This window comes from Drosophila willistoni, unplaced genomic scaffold (assembly GCF_018902025.1).
Source record: "Drosophila willistoni isolate 14030-0811.24 unplaced genomic scaffold, UCI_dwil_1.1 Seg531, whole genome shotgun sequence".
Lineage (NCBI taxonomy): Eukaryota > Metazoa > Arthropoda > Insecta > Diptera > Drosophilidae > Drosophila > Drosophila willistoni.
Window position 1 is genome coordinate 2,500,684 of NW_025814459.1, and position 27,462 is coordinate 2,528,145.

The window sequence follows — 27,462 nt, forward strand, 5'->3', positions numbered from 1 at the left end:
TGCTGTGCACTCTAGCTGTCGCTTTGTTTTATTTGTAATTATTAACTTTTTATCGATAATTATCTTAGCACTGGACTTGCCCATCTCGTCCAGCCAGCAGCTAGATTTTAACCGTATGAACAGGGATCTTCGTTTAAAGTTTCTTTCTTTAAACAAACTGGCCAAACAGCTTTCTAATAAGTGTGACTCTAGCGTACATTTATTGTCGCAATTCAAGTTCGTTCCACCTTCTGAGAAGTTGCCCATGATATGTACGCTTAAGTTACCTCATCAGTAGTCGCCAGCCCTCTCCATTACATCTTCTCCCATTTAACTTTCGCCTACACCATCTTTCAAATTCAAAATTGTTTATATTTCATGCTCAGCGTTGGTTACTTGATACCGCGCCGTTGTTATAATCTTAAGTATTTTGCACAGAGTGTGGATGCATGTTTTTTTGGTATTAAGCAATAATTGTCATATGAATCTTTATTACATATTTTTGTTTTGTATATTTCTTTGGTCAATCTGATTTCTTGATGCCATTTAAGCTGACCACGATGTTTAATCTTAAACATTCTGCGAGGCGCCGCCAAATGCAACGGTTTGGAATCTGTGTTTAATCTTTGGTTGTCTTATACAAATTATTATTATTAATATCATCATTAGTAAGATAACTATTGTTAAATAAGCATGACCAGCTACATCATGGAAGTTTAACTCTAGCAAATCAATATTATGTTGTTTTAACAATTTTAATTTACTTCCTACTCTTTCCTATTCTGCAGTATGATTTACTAAATTGGCTTCTACTGGATTTTATATTATATTTGACATACTACTAATATCACCCAATGCTTAAAAATTTCTGTTTCGGGATATCTACCCACTCCTGATGTGTATTACTGTGTTGACTTGTAGCCTTTTATATGGTGGGAACTTTAAAGACCAATTACTTCTACCTTTGGGTTGAAGCCAATGTGGCTTTTGCTCCACTGTTTTGACATTTCGCTGACAGCTGAAATTTGAGCGGTTATTCTGTTTAAATGTTGTCCTTTTATTTTACAATACCTGCCGTTTTTCTAATACAGACTCGGACAATTTTTTAACGGAATCTATTTTGACATTATTTTTTAAATTATCTTTATTTAATTGAACCGTTGCCTTCTGAATTTTCTTATTTTGTACTAGCACTTATATATATAGATTTTCTTCCCCAGTTTTCACTTTACCTCTGATGTCGTATGGGCCACTTGAACGTACTTCGCATTGTACGCGTTAATCTGACTCTCGAATAATTGCATAGCCTTTCTGTCAAATTTCCGAAGTATAAGTTGGTTGTCGGTTGTGCAAATATTATGTCAACTTCATCGGACAAATTTGCTTTTATTTTAATTAAGTGTATTGACTTATTAACTATGTCAATCACTCCTTTTACACTCTTTGCGTATTCATTGTTGATCATCGGTAAATCAACGATCCGACTTAATTGTTCGGAAAATACCCTCCGATTATTTTCATATCGCTTGGTTAACAACTCCCAAGCGGCACTATAATTGTCAGCTAAACCTGACAGTAAATAAGATACCATGATGCTTGCTTCGCCCTTTAACGCGGATTTTAAATAATTGAACTTAAGAGCCAGCCTTAAATCCTCTCTTTTTTCAACTAATTCCGCAAATAGTTTCCATTCTCTAGGTTCTTCAGAAAATGTGGGTACCTGTATTTTTGGCAACACCGGTAGTTCGCCTCTCACGGTAACGTTTTCAACTTTCAAATTTTTCTGATCGTTTATTTTCTCTTCTAATGCCACCATGGTGTTCTGAAGGTCGAACTTTAATTCTTCTATGACCTCTTTAAACGTTTCATTACATATAAGTTCATCTGTACAAGCTTGGCACATCTGTACCTTTCTGAACAAGAACAGTTTACTAATATACTATTTTTATTTTTATACCATACACCCATAGGGTGAAATGGTATGTAACAGGAAGAAGGAAGCTTTTCCGACCCTATAAAGAATATATATTCTTGATCAGCATCAACAGCCGAGTCGATCTAGCCATGTCCGTCTGTCCGTATGAGCGCCTCGATCTCGGAGACTGTAAAAGTATGTAGACTCGTGTAGTAGACTGATCAAGTTTATTTCAAATTTTTGCCACGCCCCTTTCCGCCTCCGCAATTTAAAAAAAGCGTTTATCTCAAAAACTATTCCAGCTGGAGACACCATATTTGGTATGTATATTTGCTTAGTAAATGCACACATTTTGTATGTTCAAAGATTTTGCCACGCCCATTTCCACCCCCCTAATTTGAAAAACTTGATTATCTCCCGTATTTTTCTACCTTATGCAATCAAATTTGGCACACTTAAATTTTATACGAATACAAATACAATACAAAACCCCAAATTTTATCAAAATCGTACAAAAAACAGTTGAGCTATGCATATAAACGTTTTTCCATAAGGCCGGAGTTGGCCGTTGGTTGGTGGGGTTGCTAGGGTGCTCGTATGCTTGAGTGAGCGAGATACTAAGATATGCTTGTAAAAAGCATGTGAAAATGCATTTGTTTAATAAATTTGACATATTTGCTTTACTGGTGTATGGTATACCTAAGTCGGCGAGACGACTTACTTTCTTAATTTAATATACATTTCGCCTGTTCTATTGTCTATCTTAAGTAAATCTTTGCTTACCATGTCCAAATATTGCTAAAGCTGACGGACATTTTCTTGAAATTTTTCCTGGCTAACGTTAGCGTTCTTATTACCGGAGGTCGCATTCCCGCGCGACTCTCCCATGCTATCATCACACATTTCTGACATATTCGCTTAATATTAAAATATGTAGGTTGATGTCTGTACTTATATTAATTAAAATTTATCTCTTATCTGATGATCCAGTTCGCTGCGAACCAATGGGTAGAGTTCGCCGATAGCTTTCCGCCTCGCCTAAGGTCGCCTATCGAGTTGCCTTGCTGCTTCTTTGCAACTGTGTCGTTGCTTGCTGATGTTTCTTGTTGCCTACTTGCAACTATATTTGTGTATACATATACACTAATTTGGATTTTATATTGTTTTTTTTTTTCAATTTCGATATCTGCACCATCTACACCAACTCCGTAATTAATTTTTTTTACCGCCGCCAAAATTATTGCAGTAGCTCGACTAGCCAAACTGCCTTTTTCTAACTCGGTCGCACGCACTTTTTATTTATTAAGCAATATTTTGCTTTTATATTATACTCTATCACTTACCACTGGTGGGGGAAAGCTACAGATTTCCTTTTTCTCGAAAGACCAAAATTTCGTTGAATTTAAAATGTGAACTGATTTTATTTACAAAAGTGTTGTGTATATAAATGAACTCTTAGACTCTAGAAGGCGGCAATTGTTCTCAAAAATACTTATTCTAATGACCCACGTTTTTCGGGGGTTGAAAATTGTTTATATTTCTCAACGTTGGCTACTTGATACCGCGCCGCTGTTATAATCTTAAGTGTTTTCCACAAAGTTTGGATGCATGTTTTGTTTGAAATTAAGCAATAATTGTCATAGGCTTGCTCCAGATACTTCTGAGTCGTCTGTGGAAGCTTACATTGGTAATAAAATTGGTAAGTTTTCATTGAAAAGTTTTAGTTTTCTAGGACTCGCAAAATATCCTCCAGAGGGCCTAGTTGTACACGAGTGTGCGCCCAATAAGCGCAATAATTTATCTTTTTGTTCAAAAAACTAATAACGTCTAGTCTTTGCATTCATTATCTTCTTCTTTTCGGCTGACATTTTAGCTTTTTCTGTAACTTGGCTCAACTCCTCTGTTTTGGATAACGAAATTCTTTCTAATAACTTTATTTCTTATAGGCTTGATCGTGTTGGTCGTCGTGGCTGTGGAGTACTCATTGCTGTCAACTCGAATCTGTGTTCAAGTGTTGTGCCTATTGATCTTCCCTTAGGTGTTGAGTTTATTTGCGTCGAAGTTACATCTTCCAACTTTAGCTTATATATTTCTTGTTCATATATTTCTCCAACTTCTAATATCATGACCTACATGCACCATGCTGATGCTTTGCAAACTATTTTTAGTCGTCCTAATGATCGTGATTTCCTTATAGTTTTAGGTGATTTTAACTTGTCTAATATTTCTTGGCTGGTTGATGATAATCTACCTTTCTTTATTCCTTCATCTCAACATGTTTTTCTTCATAGCCTCCTTGAATGTCCGCTATATCAGTTAAATTCTTTCCCTAACTCTTCTAAAAGAACCCTCGATCTTGTTTTTGCCTCGGATCCCACTGTTAGTTCTGTATCTCAAACACAGCCCCTTGTGAAGCCTGAAGATCGTTATCACCTACCATTGAAGATATTATTTCTTACAATTCCGGCACGTAGGCTGTCTAATCTCCATAACATTAAATCGAGATTTATATGATTTGCCTGCTCGAAGTCAAAATGTTGGGTGAATAAAAACAAAATAAAAAACAGTTTGTTCTTATTTTCTTCTCCGATATATTTCGACCACTCATCGGTAGTCGTCTTCAGGGCAACTATAAAAACATTTAATTATGTTTATCTTTAACATTAATTTAATAACAAGAAACATCTACTTATTTTTACACGTCCGCACACTGTGACGTGGAGCTGCACACTGACTTGTCCCTAATAAATGCGTGTATGAATGCGCGCAGTTGTCTTAATCTACCTTATAATTAGGTCTTATTTGCCGGGATATTTATTATATGCAGCATCTCCAAAGTATAACGTTTGTTGTAATGTTGTTCTTGGTCTATTATGTTTACTTCGTCAAAATTTGGGGAATGTCCACTGGCGGCACAGTGGGCCATAAGTGCCGTTTTTTGTACATTGTAGTGTTGACGAAGTTTGAAGTAAGATCTATGTTGTGATAGTCTAGTTTTTAGCCTCGATTTGGTTGTCCCTATATATATTTTATCACAGTTTTCTTCATTGGTCCCTTTGCATGGTATTTTATAAACTACGTTGCTCTTGCCCATTGTATCAATCTTACTTTTTGTCCTATTGAAAATACTCCGTAACGTGTTGTTGGGTTTATGTGCTATGTGTATTTGTTCTGTGTCATAGCAATCCGAGTTTGCTAATCTTTCCGACAGTTGTGGGACATATGTGATGGACATAAAGCGTTTTGTCGAGGTTTCTTTATTGGATTTCTTATTGTGAGATTTTAGTAATGTCCTTATGGTGTGGTTTGGAAAGTCATTATCCTTTAAATTTGTGTTATTTCTTCCTTCGTTTCTTCATGAAAAATTGGGTCCGATATGTTAAGCATCCGTTGTATACAACCTCTTGCTGTATTCATTATCATCGACTTCGGATGTTTGAAGTTGAAGTTGATGATTCGTCCTGATGCTGTTGTTTTTTTGTACCATTTTAATTTTAGCTCGTATCCTCGTCTGTATATTGATGCGTCTAGATGTGTCAATTTGTTGTCATTTTCTAACTCTATTGTAAACTTTATGTTTCTGTCAAATGAATTTAGGATTTAGTTTTGGATCTCGTCTTCTTTAATTATGGCAAAAAGGTCATCTACATATTTCGTCATAACTCAAGGTGGTCGCTGTAGTGTTTTCATCATTTTGTCTAGGAGCTCTTACATAATTATGTCGGGTGTTATTGATGATGCTGGTGAGCCCATAGGCATTCCTTTTAGTTGTGTGTATATGTTGTCCTTGTAATTAAAATATTTGTTCTCTTGTATACAAAAAAGTACTATTTCCATGAATGTTAATTTTGGAATGTTAGTGTGCGCTTTTATTTTTATCCACTTTTCCCTAATGGTGTCAAGTGCCAATTCTATTGGAATACTTGGAAAAAGTCAGACTACGTCAAATGATATCAATCTTTCATCGTCGCAAATGTTTATCCTTGTCTTAAATTCTGAGGCGTTCTTTACGTTGTATGTTGAGTCTGCCGTTATATTTTTTAATATCTTGACTATGTATTTGCATAGTCCGTAGGATGGAGAACCAATTGATGAGCAGATTGATCTCAATGGCGTACCTACTTTATGAATTTTAGGTAATCCTTATATTCTTGTTGGAATTGTTGTGTTTGTTATTAGCTTATTTCGTTCGTTCCTTGAAATAAGTTCACGTTCGTATATTTCCACCAATTCGTTGTTTTTGGTCTGTAGTCTAAATCGTTTAAATCGTTAAGTATACTATCCAGTTTTTGTCATACTCTTATTTATTGCAACTGTCATGTTCCCTTTATCTGAAGTTAAAATTATTATGTAATCATTCTGTCTAAGAAATTTCCTTATTTGTTCCACTGTGTCAAGTATTGCACGATCAGTTGTTAATAAAAAATATTCAGAGAAGAAAATAAGAACAAACTGTTTTTATACCCTTGCAGAGGGTATTATAAAATTGGTCAGATGTTTGTAACGCAGAGAAGGAGACGTTTCCGACCCCATAAAGTATATATATTCTTGATCAGCATGAGAAGCTGAGTCGATATAGCCATGTCCGTCTGCGTATGCGTTTTACTCAGCCATCTTAAGAGCTATCAGGCTGAATTTTTTTCCTGTGCTTTTTATTATCTGAAGCAGATCAAGTATGGAAATTATCAGGATCGGACCACTACATCATATAGCACTAGAAGAAACATTTTCATAAAAATTGGAATGTATTGGAAATATGAAATTGACATATGAGATAATATATAATATAAAACCCCAGATCCCAAAATTTGAATGTGATCGGATAAATATAACACAAGTTACAGTCAATATAATAATCGGCTCTGCTCCCAGCTCTGCCGGCAGCGCTGCTTGCTATCTACTACGTCTTTCGTCATCAACAGAGTACATGCATACACACAGACGCAACGCTACATAAACTGTATGTGTATGCGTGACGGGCTTTGCTTAGGGAATGATGGAAGAAGAAGAAAAAAATATAGTAAAAGGAGTAAAATTTTAAATGTTTTTAATTGAGTTGCAGGGAAAGAAATTTCAAAATGTAAAAATATTATTGCCAAGGACTGCAAGGGTATATAAACTTCGGCATAGCCGAAGTTAGCTTCTTTGATATTTTATTTTGTTTTTTTTCACCCAACAATTTAACCTCGAGGCTGCAAATCATATAACTAAGGCTGCAAACACAGTGCACGCTGAGACGAAGACGAAGCTGAAGAGAAATTGCTTGCGTTGCGAGTAAGCGAGTAGGTTGCACAGTGCAAGACGAATTGGTTGCGCTTTTGTTATGTTAGTTGCAATGGATTCTGGATGAGATGATGACCTGCTGATTGAGCAAAGCTTATATTTTAAATTAAAACGTATAAAAGTAAATTAAAAAAGTACACCCTATAAATTTTGGAAAAGAAACATTTGGTGAATTTCATCAATTTGTGGAATATACCATGAAGACAATTATAATCAACCACTTATTATTAAAAATTGGACTACTTTTAATAAAACGCCAATTATATGTGCTAGAAAGCTAATTGTGACGTCTTCATCTTCGTCACAGCGCGCACTATGCGTACGAGCGAGCGAATTAGTACGATTTGTTCTGCACTGTTTTTCATCTTCAGCTTCATCTTCGTCTTCGTCTCAGCGTGCACTGTGTTTGCAGCCTAACATTCAAAAGGTCGCGAAAAGCAACAATTAAATCGAGATATTTTAAAAGGTGTAAAAAACTGGTTTGCGATTCGACTATGCAAATTACTGTATAGCCAAATCTCAATTTTGTCTTTTAAACACTCAATAATTATATCGTTCGCTGTAAGGTTGAATTTTATAAGAACCCCAAAAGATTTTACAATTTTGTTAATTCCAAAAGACGCTCTAATGTACTACCTTCCACCTTCAGACTTAATGACCAGACTGCTAATAATGATTCAGATATTGCAGATCTGTTTGCTAAATTCTTTCAGTCGACTTATTCTACCACTGTTTCGGATCGTGATGCGAAATCTAAATTTTGTCTCTTAAATACTCAATGCTACAATAATTATATCGTGCGCTGTAAGGATGAATTGTGTGTATTCTATTCTATAAGAACCCCAAAAGATTTCACAACTTTGTTAAGGGGGGTTTTTACCTTGTTGGGCCGAAAAGGCGCTTTTAAGTAAGAATTTTTTTTTGAGATAAGTATAATAGATCAAGGAATGAAATTTTCCACAGTTGTTGAGAAAACTTTATTCTATGTATTAAATTTTTGTTTCGGCGATCCGTGAAAAGGTGGAGGTGGGGGGAATTTTCCAAAGGCATCCCCATTTCGTCCTTATGGAAGTCCTACCGTTCGCAAATGAAGTCTGAACCCGAAAATAAAAATTTTTTCTTAATCTAGACATTTTTCCGCAGCGCTGGTAGTAGAATTGGGGAAAAAGGATCAAAAATTAAAAAGTTATGAGCTTTTTTAGAAAAAAAATTTTTTTTTGCCTATTTTTCGTTACTAATTAATTTTTTAATTTAACAATTTCCAATATTTTTGGCCAATTCTACTACCAGCGCTGAACAATATTCTAAAGAACATGTGTAAAAAATTTCATAGCGATTGGTTAATTTTTGTGCCCTGTAGGACTTCCATGAGATCCAAAAATGTAGTTTTAAGAAAAATACGTTTGAAAATTTGCGCTCCGGCACAGAGCGCTTGACACCACTCAACTTTACGGCCGACAACTTTCGTAATTTTACAGATTTCAACTTGAAATTTTTACACAATATTTTTGAAACATTTACCTATCCAAAAAGGCAATAAAAAAATCGAAATTTTTTATAACACAAGGTAGAAACCCCCCTTAATTCTAAACAAAGCACAGTGGGGCCTTTTGGTGTTTTACATTGCAAATTTCATAGCTTTTAAACCGATAAAGCAATTTTACAAATTTAAAAGCTTATGATAAAGAATACCTTGAGCTTCAAAATGAGTGTTTGTCAAGGGTGCTTGGTGTTGGTGGTGCTGTAATATTGAAGGTCAAAATAGAAAATATTTCCAAGCATGTTTTTCCTTTAAAAATGGACCGAAACCTATATCATATAGCTCCCATACAAATGGCAAAGTCACGAACAGTGACTTTTCTTAATAACTTCGTTATTTTCTGAGCTATGATCATGAAATTTAATATTGGTGAGTTAATTACACATATAAACAACTATGCCAAATTTGATCAATCGGGTGACTATATCATATAGCTCCCATAGGAACGATCTTTCGAAAACAGTGACTTTTGTCAATAACTTCGTTACTTTTGACGCGATTGCTTTCAAATTAAACATTTGTTAGTTTAATATGTCTGTCAATGACTGTGCAAAATTTGATAAGGATCGGGTAACTATATCATATAGCTCCCATAGGAACGATCGGTGGAAAACAGTGACTTTGATCAATATCTTCGTTATTTCCTATGCTAAGATTGTAGGCCGTTCTTTCGGAAACATTAGCACTTTTAGCTTAAACGTTTTTCCACTTTGATGGCTATAGGTAAGGAAAAAGTTACCAAAAAAGTTGCAAGGGTATACAAACTTTGACGCGGTCGAAGTTAGCCCCGGCCCTCTGATTTTTGTATTAAATAGGTAGAACGCAAAATCGGTATTACCTTTTTTGTATTAATTAGGTAAAAAAACTTAATATTTACATCCAATTAGGTAAAAGGAAATAAAAAGTTCCAACCTACAACTAGGACAAAATTTTCATCAACTTAAATAACATTTGCCTGCCTTGTCAGTTTTTCCAAAGCAGGTAATTAGCAATCTAACATTGTAGAAAGGCATATATATAAACAGATAGTATTTGCAAAACAGCATTACGCAATGTTATCACTTCTTCTTCCTGCAGCGTATTTTTTAGGCGAAGTTGCCTTAGTTTTATGGCTAACGCATCAGTGCCGCAGAGCACCGCATATTGGGACCATATACATCTGATCGGTAAATATTTCACCTACCTAGTGTATGTAGTCCGGATTTGATCCTAGTTGATCCTTGTTAGTTCTATTCCACCAAAGTTAAACGCTTTTAGTTCAATAACGATTTAAGTAATTATTAAAATTTACGAAACATGCTATTAATAATGAACATACTTTTCAGATAAAACCGAATCCAAAATATATTTAAAGTCGCCCAATATTCAGTTCGATTGTATATATCATTTTTGCCAAACGCGTTCATCAAAAAACTGATTTTTGCAACGCTATTCTTATACTACATTCCATTCCATTCCATTCCATTCCTTCCATCTTCAGACTTAACGACTTAATGATTCAGATATTGCAGATCTGTTTGCTAAATTCTTTCAGTCGAATTATTATTATTATTATTATTATTACTACTGCTTCGGATCCCACATCCTATCCCTTCTCAATTCCATATTTAAATTGTGTGTTTTTTCCTAGTATTACTAAAGACTTTATTATCTCTTGCTTATCATCTATGAAGTCTTCCTTCGTACCCGAGCCTGATAATATACATAGTTGCATCCTTAAAATGTGTTTGATTTCCCTATCTAAGCCTTTATATCGGTTATTCTTTTTTTTAAATGTTTTGCGACCTTTGTGTTGTTATTTTAAGATCCTATCAGGCTTCAGGTCATTTGTTCCAAATAAAAATAAAAATAAAACGTAGTTTTTAATTTATTTCTTTTCCGATATATTTCGGTTGCGCAGCGGCAACCGTCTTCAGGGCAACTACAATAAAATACAAGAACATTTAACAATTATGTGACATTTAACAATCTTGTAACATACATTATTTAACACGTCTGCACTGTTCGACGTGGAGTTAAGAACTAATTCATGTCCAGTAAATGTCTGTATATGTGAGCGCAGTTGTCGGTATCAGTCTTAAAGTTAACTCGTGTGGCACTCGGAGTATTGATGATATATAGCATCTCCATGGTAAACCTTTAGTTGTAGTGCCGCTCTTCATCTAATATCGTTATCTTTTCGAAATTCGGTGCATGGCTACTAGTTGCACAGTGTGTCATTAGTGCTGTTTTTGGTGTGTCTGAATAATGTCTCATTTTATAGTCAGATTTGTGTTGGGAAATCCTAGTTTTTAATATCGATTTGGTCGTCCCTATGTATATCTTATTGCACGGTATGTTTTCTTGTCCGTTGCATAGAATTTTGAATATTACATTGCTTCTATTTGTCATCTCTATCTTGGATTTTGTTTCGTTGAATATATGTTTGAGGGTATTGTCATGTTTATGTGCTATTTTTATTCCATCTTTGTCATAACAATCCGAATGTGATAGTCTTTCTGATAATTTGGGTACATAAGTGACCGATATGTAAGTTTTCTCATTCTTAGTTTTGTCAATGGGGGATTTATGTTATTTTAAATAATGTCCTGATTACGTTATCCGGAAAATCGTTGTCCGTTGTTCCGCAATGACAGTTGATGCCGGAAATCCCATCGGCATTCCTTTTAATTGTATAAATGTTTGGTCAAAGTTAGCCCCGGCCCTTTAGTTTTTTTTTTAACTTGGCACAACGCCGCTGTTTTGGATAACGAAATTCTTTTTAATAACTTTATTTCTTATAGACTTCATTGCGTTAGTTGTTGTGATTTGCTCTTAGGGGTTGAGTTTTTTTGCTTCAAAGTTACAACATTAGCTTATATATTTCTTGTTCTTATATTCCTCCGGCTACTGAACTTGCCTAATATTTCCTGGCTGGTTGATCATAATCTCTCTTACTTAATTCCTTGGTCTCAATATGTTTTTTATATATTCTTTAACAGCATCAACAGACAAGTCGATCTAGCCATGTCCGTCTGTCTGTCGGTCCGTCTGTATGTAGATCTATGAAAGCTACAGCGACCAAGTTTGATATATAGACTCGTATAGTATGTAAAGTGATCAAGTTTATTTCAAATTTTTGCCACGCCCCTTTCCGCCCCCGCAGTTTAAAAAAAAAAGTTTATCTCAAAAACTATTCTAGCTAGAGACACCATATTTGGTATGTATATTTGCCTAGTAAATGAGCACATTTTGTATTTGTAGAGATTTGGCCACGCCCCCTTTCGTCCCCGTAATTTAACGAAAATCGATTATCTCCCGTAATTTTTTACGTTGTGCAATCAAATTTGGCACACTTAAATTTGATATTGATATCCTCCAACAAATAGCAAATTATCCATATAGGACTAAATATAGCCAAGCTATGCAGATAAAGGTTTTTCCAAATGGCCGGAGATGGTAGTTGGCTGGTGGCGGCGCTAGTGTGCTCATTTGCCTGGGTGAGCGAGATACTGAGATATGCTTGTAAAAAGCATGTGAACAGAATATAGATACTTAAATGCAATTGTTATTATAAATTTTAAATATATTTGGTTCACAGGTGCATGGTACACCGAATTCGTCGAGATGACTTATTTCAATGGTATACCAGATGAATTCTTTACATAACTCTTCTAAAAGAATCCTTGATCTTGTTTTTGTCTCGAAGCCTGAAGATCCTTATCACTCATTGAAGTGGTTATTTCTTACAATTCCGTTACTAATTCGTTTAATAACATCTTACTCGTCGTAGATGTTTTCGTAAAACAAATTTCAATCTTCTTACAACCTTATTTCCTTTTTTGATTGGTCATTTTTATTTTAGTGCTGTGATATAGATTGTGCAGTGAATTTTTTCTACTCTGCTCTTAATTATCTATATAAATTGCAGATCTGTTTGCTAAATTCTTTAAGTCGAAATATTCTACTACTGCTTCATATCCCATGCCTTCTTAATCCCACATTTAAATTGTGTGTGTTTTCTTAGTGTTACTAAGGACTGCAATTTGAGAAAATTTTTACGTCTTCCCTTTAACACCTATCTAGATCCAATATTTTTCGTTGTCAGCATCGCTTCGTTCGTCGCTTACCAACCTTTTAGATTTGACTACCCTTGTACACCGGTGTTCGATACGGTTGATCATTCTATGATTCATACGAAATATAACATTGTGAAACTATTGACTTGGTTAAAATCGTATCTTATTTGCAGAACCCAAAAGGTGTCTTTACGTTCCTCAATATCTAAAACTGTTTGAGTTACCTTAGGTGTCTCCCAAGGCAGTCATCTGGACCCATTGTTATTTACCCTGCTTATAATTAATTTGCCCCTGTCCTTCGTTCATTCACGCATGTTTTGTTATTCCTATAATGATCCTTCTCTTCAAGCGTACTTGCAATTGGTGGCACGTTAATGAACTACACTTTAATGCCTCAAAATGCCTTTTTATTACATTCAGTCGTTTGTCCTAGCTCATTACTCTATCACGTCTGATCTGTTGAAACGCGTGCCATAATTTAGAAATTTAGGCTCAATTTTGGATTCTGTCTTCTTGGCTTCATAAAAAGTTTCGTCAACTTACTCGTGTCCTTAAGTTGGGACCTGAGTACTTGCCTACTATTTTATTCTCTCTATTTTTCAGTAATCTACAACGATACCTCTGCAACTCTTCCCTTACCACATAGGCTGTGAATAGGAACATAGCTGGCACCTTATGCAAATAAAACACCTCCACCGGGTCGGGCATGTTTGGTTGCCTATGAGGCTTAATTTTCTTTACTTAATTGTTATCGGTTTTTTTGTGTAATCTTTTTCGTGGACAGCTGTGTAGGTTGACGTAAATAAATAAATAAATAGATGCATGGCGGCAAACTAAATTTTACTTCCCGCGGCAGGAAGAGCAGTGTGAGGTGAAAGCTCCCGTTCTTCTTGAATAGTCCCTGTGTTGCCCGTTGTGACATTGAATACATTAGATAATTTTGCAAGTTTTACTAAAATTCCGTCAGTTGAAAAAAAGAAGCCAAGAATATATTTTTAATAGCTAAGGAATGTTTTAGAACTAAGACCAACCGGAAATGATTAAAAATTATAAGCTGCATAGCTCTGTTGCGGGATTTCTTAGTTCAAAATGTAATTTCGTGTCAATGTATTATTCACAAAAAAATCATTCCTGCAAAAAACAATTTTGGATTTAGTAATACTATGCAAAAATTATGAACATGCAAAGGCACTTATTAGACCTCAATTCGATTCTTTAATTCGTAAATCTTCGTTAAGAAATCATGGATTAATGCAGAGTTACAACGGTAATTTGATGTGACACAGGTTTTAGTTTGAAAAATACTCCTCAATATTCTGAATCTAAAATTAAAAGTTAAGTATTGTTCACTATCGGCTATGCTTAATTTAATAAGGGGATTATTACTAAAACGTTGTGTCTTTTCAAGCAATTTCTTTACAGAAAGTATTAACCTTTTTCCGCCACCAAAATATATAAAAGCAAAAAGAAATATCAACTTTTGGCAAACTCTTTTTTAGTAACTCAAAAAGACTTGAAAGACAAAACCTAGTCATGATGTTTTACGCGCACAAATATCTCATTAGCAAATTTGGATAGAAGTAACCCGGGTTATAAGTAATCGACGTGTAAAAAACAATCACCACAAAACTGATACGGTAATATGTTGTTGTAATTAATATCAACAACAGCATAAGCATAAGTAAATTACTAAAGTATCAAAGAAGTAAACTTTAACCATGCCTTAGTTTATATACCCCAGCACTCTTTGCTCAAAATAGATGCCTTCAAAAAAGCCAGCAAGAGGAGTTTTTGCAGAAATCCCCCTACCAACTTGATAAAAACTCTTTCTATTGAAAAAAATAAAGTAAGTAAGTCTTTTCGTCGACTTCAGTATACCATCCACCAGGTGAACAAATATTTTTAAATTTCGAACACCAAATGTATGTCTATTAAATTCGTTTTACATGTCTCACTCGCTCTCGCTCGCTCACTCTCACAAAAGCAAACGAGCACTCTAGCGCCGCCACTAGCCTACGGCCAACTCCGCCCTTATAGACATCGTAGTAAAACTCGCTTATACGTATATCTTCTATGTTTATAGTCCGATTTTAATAAATTTGGTGGGTTGGTAGATATTAATAGAGTAATTAGAGTGCTAAAATTGTGTTCGACAGTCTAAGAATTGAGAGAGGCAATCAGTTTTTTCTAGATTATGAAAGCGAAAGTGGGCGTGGCAAAAATTTTAAATATGATTAATCTGTACGCATAGCAAACAAATCTTCTTACCAAATTTGGTGGTTCTAGCTTTGTTGGTTTTCGAGAAAATGAGTTTTATTTAATTTTCGGGGGCGGAAGTGGGCGTGGCAAAATTTTGAAAAAAAACTAAATCTGCGAGTGTACTAAGCGAGTACACATTTCAAGTTTGGTGTCTGTAGCTAGGATAATTTTGAGAAAATCAGGCTTATGTAATTTGAGGGGGCGTAAGTGTGCGTATTTCAAACATTTGAAATAAACTTGAACACCGTTGGTATTACAGGAGTTTAAGTTCCAAATTGGGTGACTCTAGCTCCTTATAGTCTTCGAGATTGATCCTGATCGAGAATATATGTATATACTTTATGGGGACGGAAATGCTTCTTTCTGTCTGTTACATACATTTTGGCCACTTTAATATACCAACGTAAACAACTCTGTAATGACGTTGAACATTATAATAATATAAACAGCTGTGAAAATTGTAACTCCATGGTCTTATAGATTAAACGAGTTCAATTATTTACTTAAGAGAATTGAAAAACTCGTTTGTTTCCTTTATTCCAAAGTTTGAAAGTTTCCAGATTTTGAAACGTCTTTGCATTCCAGCTTAAACTGATGAAGTAGGGCTATTTATCAGAGTAGACTCTGATTTTGTTAGTGTTTTACTTACAATTTTACTCCAATAGCTTAATGATGATTTTAAAATATTATTATTTGTTATTATTTCAGATGCAAACCCTTCTAAATTATAGTCTTCAATCTGCGTCGTTCATACCACATTATAGCTACAGTATGAATCCTACTTATTTGGATACATTAAATTTGTATCAAAAGTATTCAATGCAATATTCTGATATAAATTCCTCGCTTAATGATAGTACTTATGGATCATCGCGTGTTAAAGCTATCAGCACTTCAACACCAAATCGCCTCACAGCGAGTACATCAATTATGCCAAATATTTTATCTCCTAAAAGGACTTTAAGTGATTTTGGTTTATTTGAACACGAAAAGTTTCAAAATATTAACTCACAGATTCAACACACATTGACTAAAGATATGATAACAACAAATAAACATAAATCCTTAAGTTTGGCGGATTACCAACATTTACTAGAAAATCCTTTGTCAAGTCTTTTGAATTATTCATCACAAAGTTATACACCTACAACAATTGGAGTACTGAATAATAGTCTACATAAAACTATAAGTCCTCTGCAAAACATTTTGTCTCACCCAATAAGTTCAGGAAACACGCCTAAAGATATTGAAAACGTAATTGCAAAGAAAACCAAAATATTGAATGATGATTTCGAAAGAATATGCATTGCTCACGACAACATTATTAATCAAACTACGAACTCGATTAATGTAACGGCGGCACAAATACCTACTACTAATATGTCTTCGTTAAACGTTACTTCAGAAAACAATAGACTTCATCAACATGTAGTTGCTCCAACCAGCTATGACCAGAAAATTCATAAAAAAAAAAAGTTATCCAAAATTGATAATTCTAACGTATTATCGTTAACCAAGGACTACATACAAAACAACGCGGAAATGGAAATTATTCCAACAACAAGCCCTCCGGGAACTAGTAGTATTACCAAACAGTTGAACGAAATGTCTCCAAGCATATCTGTCACCGCCGTTCATACCATAAAAGAAAAAATTAATTGTAATACTCAAGAAAATTTTTTGAAAGATAATCTAATAGCCACCATTTCAAAAATACCAATCGAAGCGACTATATTCAATTCTCCGATATGTTCGGAATCAACAGCAAAAACAAGTTATTTGGTTAAAAATGTTTCTGCAGGAGTTGAGTCAAGTTATAAATCAACTTCTGACAATACTACCAAAAAAGATGTACCCTATAGTTTTTCTAACTTGACAACACAAACAGTTAAAACAATTATTACTCATGATTCAATAAATAACCAAGCAATACAAGCATCGTCATTAAATAATGCTATAAGTATACGGCCTGTATCATCACAATTACCGATTATTAAAAAAAATGATGAAAAAGAAATCTTCAAAGCAAGTTTTAATAGGTAAGATTCAGACATCTATGATTTTCTTATTTATTTTTTCGCCATTATCAATAAGATTGCATAAAATTTCTTTCCAATATATAGGAAAGTTAGTAGTATAGTATAGCAACTTGTTTTGGTACATACCAATGGATTGGCATAGTCTTAACTCAAACTCGTTGAAAAGCACTTTCTACTAACAAGTAGCATGGTAATCCAATTTTATATTATGCATCCATAGTGTAAAATGTGTAAAATATTAAAGTTGCCAGAAATTTATTTAGCACACAGCCGAGTCGACATAGCCAAGTGCTTCCGTTGTAATTGAATTGGTAAGATACATTTACACAATATAGTTTTAAAAATATTTACCTCATTTAATTATAGTTTTTTAACCAAGCGCTTTAAGGGCAATGTATCTATAATTTCTCGTTCAGAATTTTATAATAAATGTAATAAAATTTTAACAAAGTTCCTTGGCTTAAATCACTCTACCAATGAGCTTAGGCATACTCTTCACCAAATTTTGTACAAATTCATGCGAAACAGGCTACCTTTAGCCTGTGCCTTGACGCATTCCTGTCGGGGGCGTATCAGACTTAACCAGTGGGTCGGGGTTAACATCGGCAGCGCCGAAGTTTGTATAACCGTGCAAGTATTACCTTTGAAAAAAGGGTTTAGCGCATACAAGAAATCTCCGATATAAAGTATATTTATTTTAAATCAACACTAGTAAAACCTATGTATTCGCCGTGGCTAGATGGTCTACCTGAATATTTACTTAGAATGTGTGCAAATGCATTGTGTAAACCCATAACCTTCATCTTTTCCATCTGTTTGGAAGGAGTCGTATATCATTCCTCTGCATAAAAATTGCAAAAAGTCCAAAGTCCCAATTGTCCGCTATTCCTAGAGTTTAAGAAGATTATAACTTCGGAATTGCAACATTTTTGCAGTTCTTGTGATAAGCTATCACTACATTGGTTTGTAAAACATAGACAATCAATGGATATAAAAATGCCAAACAATCTAATGTCAAATACATTGACTTTAGCAAGTCTTTTAAACTGAATGACATATGGTTTCCATCTCTCCTGCTTTCTTATGTTACCGTTTTAAAGTCTTCTAATTCCAATTCCATTCTTGTGACATCAGGTTTACCTCAAGGTAGTCATCTTGGCTCTATGCTTTTCGCACTGCTAGTCAGTGAATGTTAATGAATCGATTTCTCGATAATAAATCGATCTTACATCAATCAATATAGATTCGCGTGTGCATGTGTATGCTGACGAAGTCAAAGTTTGTCGCACTTATAGAGAAAAGGATTCATTTAGTCTGCTAAAATCTCATTTGATATTGTAAACTCTCTTTTATTTCAGTTATTAATCCCTTAAGATTGTTATTATATCAGATTTTAATATTTATTAAATTATTTGCACATGTGGTCTTATTGCCTATTTTTCGAGAGAGTGTGCCGCGCCTCAGTATATTATAGTATGACCAAAATCGGTTATCGGGAGAATAATTCACTGAGGAGATGAGCCGGCCAATTTAAAATATTCTTAATGTTTACATTCGGCCAATCCTGACATTTGATCGACCTCAATCATACATAACTGTTTATGAACGGATTGTGTTTATCGATAAGTCACATGTAGTTATAAGAATCGACACATACATAAGCATTGTACACACACATATTTGTGCGCTGCTGCGTCGGCGCTTTTTCTCTTTTGTTCGGTAATAAATTGGCACTCAACTGATTCAATAGCAAAGAATCACAAAGGGAAATTATCCAATTTAATTTAGGTACAGTCCACTGCTAGACCAAATCATAATTTGGTCGTTCCAACCGAATAAGGGAATCGGTTTTCGTTCGAATTTCGTTGGATCTATTGGAAAGTTTAATGGATTATTACTCTAGATTAGTTCTTTGCAATGGAAGAACTAAAGGCATTGGTGGGTCGTCGGAGCCGACTCAAGGCCAGCATCACAAGAGCAACAAGCATCATTGTCTGGCGACGGCAATGGCGTCATGGTCTGTACGCATATAACGACGACATCGTTCATTTGCTGCAACAACAACAACAACAACTCTTCGAACAGTTAGCTGCAAACCAGTTCAAACTTGTCGATGCCCGCTCGCACAGAAGTGGCTGCTTCGGGTTCGACTTTGGGAAACAACACGACGGCATTCGTACAAGGCGGCGAATTGCCGAAGATTTAAATAAAACGGTTCGCTGGACTCTACACTGAGAGGCCAGCTTGTCAGGATATCTACGAGAGCACGATACACACCAAAAGGGAGTTAACCAACACTCAGAAGTTTCAACACTTGAACACTGCTCGTCGATGATGCTGCCAACTTGACTAACTGACACGGCTTACAACACTGCTTGGGAACGCTTAAAGGAAAGGTACAATAGGCCACGCGATATTGTAAACTCGTTTTTGGAACAATTTATGGGTCTACGCAAGGACCGTACTGTTGGATACAATATCTGATTTTGGAAAAACTTGACGCTGATACACGGCGATACATTCCTGCACTGGAGGAATTCTTCAAGTTTTTTTCAAGCAAGCGGGAGATTGCGTCTGGAGGCAAAACGCCGGCGCAAATCACACATACAAAAAGGGTCACACACTCGCTGGTTGCAGTTCAAACTGGCAGCTGCACCAAATGTCAGGCGACAGACCATAAGTTGTATGGCTGTCAACAATTCATGAATTTAACAGTTGGAGAACGTCGTATGTTCATCAGGGAAAAGGGTTTCTGTTATAATTGCCTGAAATCAGGGCATATGGTCAAAACCTGTCCGTCATCATTTTTGTGCAAATATTGTAAAGGTAAACACCATTCTCTGGTCCATGATCCAGGTAACTCAATGGCTTTAAGGAACTTGCAACAAGGTAAAAGGGAGAATCAGCGTAGTCCAAACGCTTCTAATCATCTGGCATCTGGCGCTGGTTCTCGATGCCTACCCAGGCAAGGATCGATTGGTTCGAGCGGTCAGACTCGGTATTGCCCCGTTTAGAAACTGTGTTTCAGGGCGGGCCGGGATATTTATGAACGGATTGCGTTTATTGATAAGTCACATGTAGTTATAAAAATCGACGCATACAGCTGTGTTCACGAAAATAGCAGTGCAGTAGATGCTAACAAAGATTCAAACATTTTTCACATATTCCTTTTTATACATTCAGTTTTTTGACTTTGGTTTTGTAAAATGGTATATAGGCATAGGAAATCAGAAAAAATTTCGTTAATTTTACTAGTTTTTGGGTTGTTTTTCAAATTTATGTGCTTAACCCCACAAATTTAACTGTTCACAAAAATAGCAGTGTCTCGTTTAGTTGCGAAAAAAACAAATCTGTCAGTAGTAAGTGTAATTAATTAGATAATTATGGTGTACTATTATTTGCGTCAACTAACGCTAAAAATTTCACGGTAGGCTGAAAAGGAACGCATTGCTATGCTGAAAAGAGTGGCTCCAAAACATTAAAAAACCAAGCAAAACTTTTTAAAAAAATCCAAATTTTAGTTGGATGTTTTGCAAAGATGGTCTCTGCTGCCCTAGACTACCAAAAATAACCAAAAACGTAGTGTAATACGTGCAAAAACGTCTTTAGATGACTGGCACTTTGTTATATACAGCAGATTCAATCAGTTTGCATCTTCTAATTTCGTCAAACATGATCTAAACGTGTCGGTAAGGAGTGTCACTTGTCGGTGTAGAATCCTCGTACAGGAGCTAATATCGCCAAGTCGTAGGAATGTCCCACTCTTGACTTTGAAGCCTGTAAATCACGTTTGTATTTTGACAAAACTCCATATGAATCTTCATATTGCAAAGTAGCGCAATATTTTCGGGCCAGGCGTCCTTAAAGTAGTTGACTCTTTGTTTAGTCCAAAATAGTACTAATATTATTTTATATAAATGTAGATTATGAATTTATAAAAGATTGGTGCATTTATGGTCTTTTTAATATGATTTATCAACTTTAAAGTCAAAGCTTAGGGGCACTGCTATTTTCGTGAACACAGCTGTATATAAGCATTGTACACACATATATTTGTGCTCTGCTGCTTTTGTGCTCTTTTGTTTAGTAATTAATTAACTGGTTCACTAGCAAAGAATCACAAAGGGAAATTATCCAATTTAATTTCAAGGTACAGTCCACTGCTAAACAAAATCAATAACAATTTACCAACAAATACTGCTTATCAAATACATATTACAAACAGAAACTCACAGTTTTATCACACGCATGCATCCATGGCGTGTACTTGAGTAAGTTGATAATCGTCAATATCAGTGACTTCGTAACGGTCATTTGGTAAGACTCGATTCATCATATAAAGACCACTGTACTTATGAGCGAACTTTTCTCACGATTCGGGAGTGGCATCAACATTGCGATTGGCAACAAAATCACTGACTATAGGATAATGGTGCCTTATGTCTTAAGGTGTACTATTTTTCATTGCGCGCCTGCGGTACTTGTATTTTCGTACTTGCCTCTTGCCTAGCGGCCACAAGGTTACAGGGTTTTTCTGAACTAAATTTCTCGTCAAGATACTCGGCTAATTCATCTACTAGGGGGCCTCGCTGATCGCAACCAAACAAAAACATTGACGGAGTCTTACCGGTACTACACTGCACTGAGTTATTGATAGCAAACTCCACACGATTAACTAATTTATACTAATCGGCTTCGGCTAAAGGTTCTGACAGCTTTCCCAAAATTGGGGTCAACACACGGATCTGCTCGATCGATTGGCTTGAGGGGCAGCAGTCGCTACTTTAATGTGGTCAATATTTCGGTTCTTTATAAATTCAGCAAACTCAACCGACGTAGAACACGCGTACCTCTGTCGGATATAATTCTTCTTGGTCGGCTATAAAAATCAAAATACTTTTCTAACGCGGCGGTAACTTCATTGGTACTAGTGGAATTTACGTATACAATTTAACAAACTTTGTAAATGCACCAATCACTACCAAAAAATGCTTCCTTGGCAGCTAACAGCTCAAACAATGCGGTTCTGTTTAATTTAATAATCGCGGTGTGTTTCATAAAAAGACTTTCTTTAGGGCGAACTCCACACCTGATTTGTAAACTCTCTTTTATTTCAGTCATTAATTCCTTAGGATTGTTATTATATTTTCCGATTTTAATATTTATTAAATTTTTTCCGCATGTGGTATTATTGCTTTTTTTTCGAGAGAGTGTGCACGTACTCCGCGTCAGTATATTATACCCTTTTAGTGTGACCAAATTCGGTTATCGGGGGAATTGTTCACTGAGGAGATGAGCGGTCCAATTTAAAATGTTTACAATCTATTAAATCTATTAATCTATTAAATTTTAACACTAAGGTAATGACTTTTCATCGGAGCTTTCCTCAACAGTTTATTTATTTTTTATACAATAGTCCTTTAGTACGTGTACTATACGTATGAGTGATTTGGGCGTACGCATATATTTACAACAAAGGCCATGGCTGTTCTCGGTTTTATTAAAAGATGGTCCAAAGAAATTGACGATCTGTATTCAAATAAAGCTCTTTTTAGTTCGCTTGTCCGTTCTATTTTAGAGTACGGAACTTCCATTTGATTACCTCTGCTCTGATTAAAACCTACTGTTCCCTGTTATTTGCTCAGAGTCTTCTATTACTTTACTTAAAACATTTGTAGCTGTAGTATTATGATTTGTTTGACTGTTTTTTTTTATGTGTATTTATCAACTCGATTCGTGCCATATTACTACATTACAAGAAACATGTTTATTTGTATATAGTTAGCATCGAAAGAAAAATACTTTGTATAGTTGCTTGACTACCACCACTATTGCGATGTTGCCAGCAAGGCCATCGATTGTACATCAAATTCGAAGAAATGCATTGTGTAAACCCATAATCTTCCTCTTCCATCTATTTGGAAGGAGTCGTATATCATTCATCTGCATAAAAATTGCAAAAAGTCCAAAGCCTCTACCTATAGGGCTATTTCAAAATTGTCCGCTATTCCTCAAGTTTTGAGAAGATTTTAACTTCGCAATTGCAAAATTTTTGCAGTTCTATTAACAACCCATCACTACATTGGTTTGTAAAACATAGACAATCAATGGATATTGTTGGGGTGCAGGCTTAAGGGGGGAGCCTGCTTTAGGAGGCTCAAAAAATCGAATTTTTTTTATTGCTTAAATCTGTTTCTAATATATCTAAAAATATGTCTGTCAATTTTGGAAAGACAATTCGAATTGTTTTCGAAGATACAGCACTAAAAGCAGTCGGGCGCCGAGCAGGTATACGAGCGTTCGGTAAACTTTAAAGCGCGTTCTCTTGAGTTTTCATTTTTGGGATTTTCCAAAATTGGCAGGCAAAATTACAAAAAAAGTATACCACCAATCGTAAAAAACCAAAGCTTATTAGATTCAGTATCTTATTACCTCCTCTGTGAACCTGAAAAGTTCTTTAAATAAAATTCTCAACTTTTTTTTTAGTAAATTGAAGTTAGGTTTTTTGGTGAAAAATTCAACTTTTTCCTCAAATCTAAAAAAAACGAAAAAAAAACGAAAATTGCGACCTACATTTTGCCCGCTTCAATTGCGCGGTGGTGCACAAAAGTAGATGAAAGTGGGCTGTATTTCGATATTTTAAATTTTTATATAAAAATTCGATCAGGCTTTAGGTCATTTTTTCAAATAAAAATAAAACATCGTTTTTAAGTTTATTTATTTTCCGATATATTTCGGTTGCGCAGCGGCAACCGTCTTCAGTGCAACTACAATAAAATACAAGAACATTTAACAATTATGTGACATTTAACCACATTTTTTTTTTTTTTTTTTTGTAACATACATTATTTAACACGTCAGCACCGTTTGACGTGGAGTTACGAACTAATTCTTGTCAAGTAAATGTCTGTATATGTGAGCGCAGTTGTCAGTATCAGTCTTAAAGTTAAGTCGTGTGGCGCTCGGTGTATTGATGATATATAGCATCTCCATGGTGAACCTTTTGTTGTAGTGCCGTTCTTCATCTAATATAGTCGTCTCTTCGAAATTCGGTGCATGGCCACTAGTTGCACAGTGTGTCATTAGTGCTGTTTTTAGTGTGTCTGTGTAATGCCTCATTTTATAGTCAGATTTGTGTTGGGAAATCCTAGTTTTTAATTTCGATTTTGTCGTCCCTATGTATATCTTATTGCACGGTATGTTTCCTTGTCCATTGCATGGGATTTTGTATATCACATTGCTTCTATTAGTCATCTCTATCTTGGATTTTGTTTTGGTGAATGCATGTTTGAGAGTATTGTCCGGTTTATGTGCTATTTTTATTCCCTCTTTGTCATAACAATCCGAATGTGATAGTCTTTCCGATAATTTGGGTACATATGTAAGTGACCGATATATATGTTTTTTCATTCTTAGTTTTGTCAATGGTGGATTTATGTTTTTTAAATAATGTCCTGATTACGTTATCCGGAAAATCGATGTCCTTTAAAATATTTATTATTTCCATCTTCGTTTCTTCATGGTATATTTTATCCGAAATGTTCAGCATCCGTTGGATACAGCTCCTTGCTGTATTTATTATCATCGTCTTGGGGTGTTTTGAGTTGAAATTGATGATTCGTCCTGATGCTGTTGGCTTCCTGTACCATTTTAGTTTTAATTCGTTTGCTCGTCTGATGACCATAGAGTCCAAATACGCCAGTTTTCCATTGTCTTCCAGCTCCATAGCGAATATTATATTCCTGTCAAACGAATTTAGGGTGTCCAGTGTTTTGTCGATGTCATTTTGGTGTATAATTGAAAAAATATCATCTACATATTTCGTCAATAATCTTGGTGGTCTGGTTAGTTTATCCATTGTAGTGTCCAGAAGATTTTCCATAACGATGTCCGCAATCACAGGTGAGGGCGGAGATCCCATCGGCATTCCTTTTAATTGTATAAATGTTTGGTCCTTATAGGACCTAAATATCTATTCTCTTGAATACTATTTCCATAAATAAAGCTTTTGGTATCTTTGTGTGTTCCTGCATTTTAGTCCATTTGTTCCTGATTGTGTTCAATGCTAAATCCGTTGGTATGCTTGGAAATAATGAAACCACGTCAAACGAAATTAATTCTTCATCGTCACAAATGTATGTGTTATTTATGCGTTGTTTGAATCCAGTTGCGTTTTTTATGTTTTATTTCGAGTCCAATGTTATATTCCTTAAAATTGTACAATGTATTTACAAAGTTCATAGAATGGTGAGCCAATTGACGAACAAATTGGTCTCAATGGTGTCCCTTCTTTGTGTATTTTTGGTAGTCCATATATTCTTGGAGAGATCGCCGTAGTTGTCGTCATTCAGTTTTTTTCAATCTTTGAAATAACCCCCATCTTATGTAGTTTGTCCACCAGATTGTTGTTCTTTGTCTGTAATCGTGATGTTGGGTCTTTCCTGAGGTTTCTATAGGTGTTTAGATCCGACCATAATCAATATTTTTCATTGCTACCGTTTTATTTCCTTTGTCAGATGTTAATATCAAAATATCGTCATGTTGTTTAAGAAATTTGTATGTCCGTTGAGTTATATTTAATATTGCACCTTCTGTTGCATTTATGTATTTCATTGCTCTATGCTCTTTAACCATTAAAGAAAACGCAGTACGCGCTGCCTCTTGCTTCTCTTTTTCCTTAATCGTCTGAACTATTTCCTCTCCATCGGCAATGTATTTAATGAGAGGGAGCTTCTCGGGAAGAGCAAACTTTGGACCCTTTGATAGTAATGATTTTATATCCGGCGGAAATTCCACTTCTGTCTCATTTACAAACCAATCGTCAGTTCTGTTGTTATTAAAGAGATCAAAGTTCCGTTTGTTGTTTAGTTTCTCATGTTCATTTCATGATGTCCCGCAATGTTTTTGTTAGTCTTTTTACTGCGTTTTGTTCTCTCTCCAAAAATGCGCTCATGCTCTGTTCGTCCAGCTGTTTTCCAAGAGTTTTTGTTGTCTCAGCTAATTTGTTGTTGATTCTTATGAGAGTGTTATGTTTATGTTTTGTAAGAAGGTTTAATATTTTTGTGTGAAAGAAATATGTATATCTGTCCAATGTTTTGTTAATGTGTGGAAATGTGTTATTGTCAAACTTAAAAATATTACTATTTTAAATTTAAAAAAAAAGTTTTTTGTAAGTTTAAATATGTAATAAAATGATGTAAAAATTTCATTAGATTTGCTTGTTTTTTTCTATCCTAAAAAAAACACGAAAAACTGCCTTATTAAGGCCTCCTAAAGCAGGCTCCCCCCTTAATTGCCGGCCCGCGCCAGTAGAAAGGCTTACTCAACGCGCCCCTGGTTTTTATTCTCTCTCATTCGAAGAAGAACAGTTAGAATTTACTTTGTCTTTGCTTGCACTGGTGACAGAGCGGCAACCCGCTATGACGGCACGCTAGTCACAGAAAATTTGGCAAGCAAAAAAGACGTGAAAAGGAGAGAAAAACACAAATGTCAGATAAAATGAAAACATGTGATAAATTTCAATTAACATTGAACTAAAGATTTCAGCCAACCGATCTAACCGATTGATTTGCCCCACAAATTGTGCTCCTGAATATAGCGCAGTACAAACACAAGACCGGCGTTTAATTGTTTGGTTAGAGGGCTCGGGATCTATGTTCGAATCTCGCGAACTTTTTGGAGCTGGCTCACGTCACAACCTGAACATTTTCTACAACCTGAAATATTTATTTCTTTGGCTCCAGAGATATTAGCAGAGTCTGAATATTTCTGAACCACGTGGATTGGAGTGGAATCTTTCAGAAGCTTCCTTCGTGAGATCGACCGCGGCGGACGATTACATGCCGGATCGCTGAGAGAGGAAAATAGAGGAAGATAGTGAACCACGTGCAAACAGGTAAACATAACCTCATTGTTACGCAACATCGCAATGAGCAATAATGATATAGTACCAGTTCAACCTAGTGCTCTGGTAAGCCAGAGGAGGGGTTCTTGTTTATAAGCCACTACGAACAATCTACTGAAAGATGTGGAATTAGTAAAGAAGAGAATCTTATTCGACTCCAAAAGTGCTTAAATGGAGCGGCTTGGGATACCGTTCGAGGAAAGCTAATGGGTCTAGAGACGATGCCGTATGCAATCGGTACGTTACGGATGCTATACGGAAGACCGGAGATTATTCACTCGAGCCTACAAAGGAAACTAAGAGAAGAACCAGCGGCACGCTCAAATAATTTGGATTCGGCTATTCAGCTAGCCTTGGCATTGCAGAACTATTGCGCGACACTGGTCGTAATTGGGCATAAAGAGTATCTGCACGATCCAGCTTTACTAGGCGAGTTGCCGGAAGACTTGAAACTCGATTGGGGAAGACACCGAATGACTCTAATT

The 27,462-nt window shown here is 35.5% G+C and overlaps 1 protein-coding gene across 3 annotated transcripts in view; it reads left to right on the forward strand.

Moving 5' to 3' along the window:
- Window positions 1-27,462, forward strand: part of LOC26530201 (transcriptional regulator ATRX-like) — a 518,978-nt gene that overhangs the window by 347,999 nt on the left and 143,517 nt on the right. For 2 of the 3 annotated variants that reach the window (XM_047013063.1, XM_047013067.1), the window contains one exon: window positions 15,743-17,073. In XM_047013063.1, coding sequence (XP_046869019.1) covers window positions 15,743-17,073 — 1,331 coding nt within the window. Of the gene's footprint in view, window positions 1-15,742; window positions 17,074-27,462 lie in introns of those variants that run through there. The other variant, XM_047013064.1, reaches the window with a different exon arrangement.